Source organism: Tursiops truncatus, chromosome 9, assembly GCF_011762595.2.
Source record: "Tursiops truncatus isolate mTurTru1 chromosome 9, mTurTru1.mat.Y, whole genome shotgun sequence".
In the NCBI taxonomy this organism is placed as follows: Eukaryota; Metazoa; Chordata; class Mammalia; order Artiodactyla; family Delphinidae; genus Tursiops; species Tursiops truncatus.
Genome location: NC_047042.1, coordinates 13049429 through 13056745, shown reverse-complemented (window position 1 = coordinate 13056745; position 7317 = coordinate 13049429). Strand labels below are relative to the sequence as shown.

The following is a 7317-nucleotide window of genomic DNA, read 5'->3' as shown; positions in this document are numbered from 1 at the left end:
GATCTCCAAGCAATGGCTTAATGATTATTTCTAAATGTCACTTCCTAGAGATAATATTTCTTACCTATTAAGTTCAATAAAAGGTATGCAAAAGTATTGCTCTAATTTTCATCATACATCATGACCTCAAATCATCTAGAAAGACGTTAGAAAATAAGGACATTCCCTTTAGAACACTGGGGGAAAAATTACTATTCTCTTTATATATAGGAGATAAAAGCAGAGCAATATAGTAGTTATAATCAGAATGTCTGCATCCACTCACCAAATATTTATTAAGCACCTACTATTTTCCAGGCATCATTCTAAGAGCTGAGGATATAGGGGTAAGTGAGAAAGTAACAGCTACCATTTAGAGGGCTTACTATGTGCCAGGCTCTGGCCTAAGAGTTTTCACACATGTAAACCCATTTAATCCTCAAACACAACACCTCTATGACATGGCTACTGTTAAGTTTTTCATTTTACATATAAGAAAATTGAGGCACAGAGAAGTTAAATAATTCACCAAGCTAGTAACTGGTAGTAGTAGTCCTGGGTGTCATGGAGCTTTTATTAATCTAAAATCCTTCCCTTCTCATTTTGTTTTGCCTCTGTGAAAAGACCTAACATACAAATAGAAGTGGTTATGGCTCAAATAGGTGGTGTAACCTTTTCACTTTTAAAGCTTTCTTTCTGGGAATGTTTAAATAAAATTTTAGCTATACTTTCATCATATATTGTGACCCTAAAATATATAAAAAGCCTGAATGTTATAAGACTTGATTTTGTTTAAATAGTTGGGGAAAATGAAAATCCCCAACATTTTCATTTTTCTCCCCATTACTGTAGGTATAGGTACGTAGTATTCCTTCCTTTGGAAAGCCTTTCTTTAGTCCAGGGAGGCCTGGTGGGGCTGAAGACCATGGGAACCTGCCTCATTGTAGGGGTGAATCCATGTCCAAGCTAATCATGCCATACTGCCTTGATCATAGTTATTGGATTAAGACTCTAAAATTTGACCTAAGCATGGCCAATCTGTCTTCACTGAGATTGACAAGAGCTGGGAAATGTTCTCTTCACAATGGAAGTGACTTAAGACTGCTGGTAGCCATCTTCCTGGGCCTCAAGAGAAAATGACTCCACAATACTGAGAGATGTGGAGTAGAGAAATTCAGATGCAGAATTCTTTAATATAGCTATGAAAGAAGTAGGTCTATCCTTGTCCTCTGCAGTTAAATAAGTATAAAGGGTATGAATATTTTTTTTAATTTAAGCTTAAGCGGGTTTCTGTAACTTTCAATCAAGTTTCAATGCATTTTTACAAAAGCATTACATAAAATATGCATGCAGAACAATGGTTATAATATGAATAGAAATCTCCTTTATTCTTTTCCTTTACCCCCTTTCCCTACGAACAAATAAAGAACTGTCTACAGGACAAAGGACAGTCTATTTCATTTTCAAAAGTAGTATGCAAAATATATACTTACGAATTCTAACTATGTGATTACAAAGCATTATTTTAATAATTCTTTGGCATATGACAAAGCACAATATAGCTAGAAAGACAAAACGTTTTATTTTGAAACATTGGAAAAACATTAAAAGACAAATGTCCATTATATAACCAAGAATGTTAAGTATTTGGAAACTGTCAATCTTCTAAAATTGGTAGGCACTTCCAGAGAGCTAAATATTGCAAATTATCCTACCATATGTCTTCTCTAACACCAAAAATACTTGATATGATGAAGGAAGACACAACTAATTATTCAAAGTCACCACGTTAGGGTTCAACTTAATTACAAGCAAAAGTTTTGTCCAAGATGTTCCTGACAAATGAAGCTTCCAGTTGAATTTCAGAAATGTTAACAAAAGTATCTTCCTTTTTTGCCTGTGAATGTTTGAGTATTGCTGTATTGTTGGCTTATATCCACTACAGATACTGGTTCTAGGCCAGCCCAAGGGTCTTCAAGCATTGAAGGCTTGAAATAACTTTCCAACTCATTAGACATTCTCTTTTCTCTACCACGCCCTGATCCAAATGGTGTAGATGTCCTTGGAGAACCCTTTAGAAAAAAAATCATCAGTTAAAAAGACATTTAGTAGAGGTAACTGGTACTTTTTCTTTAGAGGCTAGAGGGGATCACACTGCTAGTTAAAAGTTGTGTCTTGAACCCAAATATGTTCACTTGCAAAGTCCATGCTTCCTTTAATCTAGTGTTTTAAAAAAGTATTTAAACCTATTTGATATACTAATTTATTGATAGTTTTATGCCCACTGTCACTTCAAATCCTTTTGGGTTTCTAATGTAATAACTTTCCCAAACTATAAACTGGTGATGAAGTAAGAAATTACTTGTACTGTAGTCTTCCCTCAGTATTTCCTTATTGCTTCTGGAAGCAAATTAAACTTTTTTTTTTTTTTTTAACCCTACAGCTTCAAAATTTCTAGAACCCTCCCATCTCATTAGCTCCACACTCAAAGGGATGGGTTTGGTTTAGCATAAGTTGGAAAACTACCAAGCATATTTAAGATGTAAACCACAGAATCCTAGATATACCAGAAAGAAGCCTTAGAGCAGAAGCCAATGTAGTTGAAAAACGAAGGCCAAAAGGAGAAAAAAAAAAAAAAAAAGAAGAAGAGAAAAAAAGGGAAAAGGTGCCATCAGTAGGAAGATGGCACTAGCCTGTAACCCTAGAGCTGAGCCCTATACTGGGGATTCATTCGCTTTTTTTCCTCCTTGAAGACCGGGGACTCAGAATAATTTACTGCAACGAACTGGCTAGGCCCCTGACGAAGGAGAGGGAATTAGGGATATCTGTGTTTGAGCGGCAGTGTACTGGCTGAAAGTAGGAGGACTATAGAAACAAAGTACAGCTCTGCAACTTTTTACAGCATTCTAAAGAAAGTTATACTTAACTTCTCTGAGCCTCAGTTTATTCATCTGCGACATGGGGCTAACGATAGTATCTCACTTCATAGAGGATTCAAAATAATCCACGCAAAGGGATTATCAGTACCATGCCTGCCATACAGTAAGAGCTCGGCAAACGCTGGCTATTATTACCTGGGGGTGGGTCTGCTGCTGCCCTGGGGAGTAGCCGAATTGCTGCTGGGACCCCGCGGGGGACTTGGAGTAGTTGCCAGGGTAGCCGCCAGGGGACGGAGACCCGAACCGGCCCCCAGGGAAGCTGCCGCCGTGTCGCGGAGAGTGGCTGCTCCCGTAGGGCCTAGACCTGGGCCCGTACGGCGGCGTGTGGTGTGGACTCCCGTACCCGTCCCGCGGGGATGGCGGCCGCGCTCCGCCTCCGCCCGGGGTACCCCGGAAGCTGCTCCCGCTTCCCCAACCTCCTACACCCGGGCTGGGGCAAGGAGGAGTCGGGGGTCGGAAATTCTGTCGGTGCATCTCAGAAGACGAAAACGAGGACTTCAATGGCGCGTTCTCCCGCCGGAACTGTCGAGACCAACCGTTCACAGACACTTCGTGGTCCTTCACCAAAACAGTCCTCCGCCCGCCAGCACCATAGACCACATTGGTTCCGGCCTCACAAAGGTTCCTCTGGGGCGGCGGGATAAGTAGGTTATCGAATGGGTACAGATTCAGCTGATTTAAGTGAAGGAAAGAGGAAGAAAAAGGATAAAGGAAAGGGCTAATCCCGGGCCCCAGCAATGGCCTTTGCAGTCTGGCGGGCTTTGGTTGCCACTGACTGACGTACTAGACGCCTGCAGAACGGATGGAGGGGGGCCCGGAGAGCTCGGCAGGGCCCGGCCCCTCCCACCTGGTGGGGGGCGGGGACCGAGGTGTCCGCGGGCGCCCCCAGTGGCTGCGGGTCGCGCGCGCACTTCGTTCTCCACTCACGCAGGGAAGGAGGATTTCAGAGGGGTTCGCGATGCTGGCGACGCTGGCGACGCTGGCGAGGGTCGCGGCTCTGCGGAGAACCGGCCTTCTCTCCCGCCGGGGCGGCGGGAGGGGGCTGTGGACCGGCCGCCCGCAGTCAGGTATCCTCCGAGACTCGGTCCGGGCGGCGAAAGGGACCCCAGCCCCAGCCTCCCCACTCCAGAGGCATCCTGAGGAGAGCGCCGCGCTTTCCAGAAGTATCCGCTGCCCCCGGCGCCCGCCCTTTGGCCTTTCGCGTCTCCCCTTGCCCTGGCTCCGCGGTCGCCCCGTGGTCACCCTGCCCGGCGTCCAGGCCTGGGTCCGGCCCCTGCGTGGTCCTACTGGGCGGACTCGCCTCTCTCCCTTACTCCTCCCCCCTCGTCCCCCAAGTTTAAATACCTTGAAAAATGCACCCCCAGCCACATTTCAGGAAGGGTTTCAGACTGCACTTTATTTATTATCATTATTATGTTTTACATCTTTATTGGAGTATAATTGCTTTACAATGGTGTGTTAGTCTCTGCTTTATAACAAAGTGAATCAGCTATACATATACATATGTTCCCATATATCTTCCCTCTTGCGTCTCCTCCCCTCCCCCCTCCCTATCCCACCCCTCCAGGCGGTCACAAAGCACCGAGCTGATCTCCCTGTGCTATGCGGCTGCACTTTAAATAACTCGGGGGCGAGGCTGTGCTCGCAGAGGCTGGACTTTACTCCCTTCCTTGTTCTTGTTAAATGCAAGCGGGTAAGCGAATTGGTTAGGAAGCAGAGAGCCTGATTTTCAAAATTAGCAACATTTGGCTAAAGCTGTTAAAATAATGATCGTTTCACAGACTTTTGGTTAAAAAGAAAAGTGTGGTCATTCAAGAATGACCCCTAATGTATAAACCCATCTTTGTACCGAATACCTGTCTCAGAATTTTATTTGGAAGATGAAATTTAGATTTACTGCAGTTTTCTAGAACTTTCTTTACACCCTCCGAATATGGGAATGATAGTCCACTGTGAGTCTTGAAATCATCTTGTAGGAAACAGAATCTTAAAGAATTTTCGGACTCATTTAATCATAGCCTAATGGGTAGCCTGGACCTGTGCTTTTCAGCCTGTGAACCTTCTTGCAGGTGCCACTCCTCACTGTCCATTTGACACGTTCTGTGACATGGCAAAGCCGAAGAATGGGATGTTTTCTCAGCTTCTGTCCTTGATGAATGGAGACCCACACACACTTCCCTGTGGTGGTTTGTTCTGAGGGAATTCAGTTCATCAAGCTTTTCCTTTAGACACAAGTTGTAGAATCAATCAAGGCAGAATAATGCCATCAAGGCTTTATGATGCAGTTAAGGCCCGGGGATCCCAGATTATTCACTTTATTATATACTTTTGTCCTGGCCAAAGCTAAGCACCTTTCTGGACATTGTCTTTGGTGCTTAGCTTAATGCCTGGTAATTGAGCTGTCAGGTATTTATTGAATGAATGAGTGGGTCACATCATATTGGTCAGTGATTCTCACCTATAATACCCCCTTTAATATCATCAACTAATCTACATTTTGGGGGGAGGGAGCAGAAAAATGAGGGTGGCAGGGATCAAAATTACCTTTGTTAATTTTTAAATGACTGGCAAATGTTTTGCAGAATTGAGTGAAGTACTGTAAGTTGTCATTTTACTTGCCTTACACTCCTGGAATGCTCTTTCCTATAGTGATACACTGCTATCTTCTACACATATGAACTTGCATTAGAAACGGGGGAGGTAGATTTTGACAGGTAGATTGCACATGACAGTGTGCCTGTCATCATGTTTTCAGGTATATATGAGGATTGAGGGAGAGTACATTCTTAATTATATGAAAACTCCAGATTCCACTTGGATCACTTCTGAGAATAGGCAACTTGCCTTTTCACAGATGAGAAATTGTCCAAGGAAAGTGAAGTGACTTGCTTGAATTCACATAGCAAATGGATGTGGGACCAGAACTCAGGCTTCTTGAATCCCAGGCAGTTGTCTTTTTTCCTAGGTAAAGAAATATGAATTGACACTCAGTCCGTCCTTTGAAAAATGCAATAGATAAATAAGCATGTAAAATTCTGATAGTGGTACTGCGTAGCGTATTATTTTAGATATTTAGAGATTAGTAGATACAACCTTAGTATTGAACTTTTGTGAATGTAGCTAGAATCTTCCGGAGTATTAACCTGGGAATTGCAGTCTGGCTGCCTGAACTGGTGGGTCTGAGGTTCCCAGATACATACTTGTGTTCGTTATTTATATGGTGGTGAGTTCAGGGGAAGAGAGATGAAGGAAGTTTTATGTTGCATTACCTGGAAATAGAAAAGTGAATTGGGATGATGTATATGAGAGTTTGGTGGCTGCCCCATGAACTAAGTCTGAGTCCTGTGGAGAGATAAGAGCACTTTTGTGAGTAACACAGGTATTGTTCCCACAAAAAGAGAATTGCAGCACTCTTTAGGGAGGACCAGCATTAGAAAACAGGATCCTCAGTAGGATAGTGCTTTTACTGAAGACACTGTTAGTGGCTAGATGCTGTCTTCAAGTGGCATTGTACACAGAGGACATCAACAGGCAAAACGTCAAGGAACTTTCTCAGGACCCATGAGTTATATGGGGAGCCCCCAGATTAATTGGTTAACTTTGTGGTGGTGCATGTTTTATAAGTTTTACTTGTATAAGAGTACCACTAAGGAAATTTAAGTGTAAGTGAAAATGGGGCCTTGTCTATTTCTATAAGACTGAGGATCTTTATTCGGGTTACCTAAGATTTTTTGGTGTGTCTTTTTTCAGTAGATTAAACAAATTTTTTTTTTTTTTTTGTAGAGCCTTTATGAGAGCAGATGGCTTTGTGTTTGAAGCAGGAATTGGGGTCTTGTAGCTGCTCCCTCTGTCCCCTACTTTACCTCCCTGAAAAGACACTTCTGGGGCACTGCTAAGGAATTCCTAGGGCTCTCCAGAAAGGGTTTGAAAGCCAATATTTTAGGTAGCTGTCAGGTATTAATGAGTGCTGCAAAAGTAAATACTTTGGTTAGTTTTACTGCTTATTACCAAGGAGTAAATATTTTCATGTTTCTGCATGGTCAGGGCTTTCTAAGCCAAGGAAACTAGAGCCTGGGTTAAAGGGCAAGCCTTGGAAGTTAAAGGATGACTGAAATGATTGTTAGAGAACTCTCAGGAAGTTTATGTTTATATTTCAAAGGGGTATAAAACTCAGAGCCTTGGAGACATTCCCAAGATTGAGATTGTAAACCCAGGGAAGTTTATCTTTCCCCCTGGAGACATTTATTTATATTCCAAAGGGTTAGAACCCAGGGATCATCCCCTTTTCTTCCGAAGGAGAATTTGCTTACATTAGGGAGATAAGCTTTCTCTGCTTTTCTTGGGAGAAGGTAGCTGCTGGGCAGCTATCCCATACAAACTAATAGATTTATAATTTTGG

General features: G+C 42.9%; 2 protein-coding genes across 3 annotated transcripts in view; one reads left to right on the top strand and one right to left on the bottom strand.

The window, feature by feature from the left end:
- Positions 1-1542: 1542 nt before the first annotated feature.
- On the bottom strand, positions 1543-3584 carry MPLKIP (M-phase specific PLK1 interacting protein). The gene is made up of 2 exons (XM_004325942.4): positions 3054-3584; positions 1543-2051 (listed from the first exon to the last, which is right to left on the bottom strand). The coding sequence occupies exons 1-2, from the start codon at positions 3390-3392 to the stop codon at positions 1851-1853; spliced, it is 540 nt and encodes a 179-aa protein (XP_004325990.3). The 5' UTR covers positions 3393-3584; the 3' UTR covers positions 1543-1850.
- A 124-nt stretch (positions 3585-3708) lies between these two features.
- SUGCT (succinyl-CoA:glutarate-CoA transferase) overlaps positions 3709-7317 on the top strand; it is a 689175-nt gene continuing 685566 nt past the window's right edge. For both annotated transcript variants that reach the window (XM_073809536.1, XM_033862875.2), the window contains exon 1: positions 3709-3985. In XM_073809536.1, the coding sequence (XP_073665637.1) occupies positions 3721-3985 (265 nt within the window). In that variant the 5' untranslated portion in view covers positions 3709-3720. The remainder of the gene's footprint in view (positions 3986-7317) is intronic.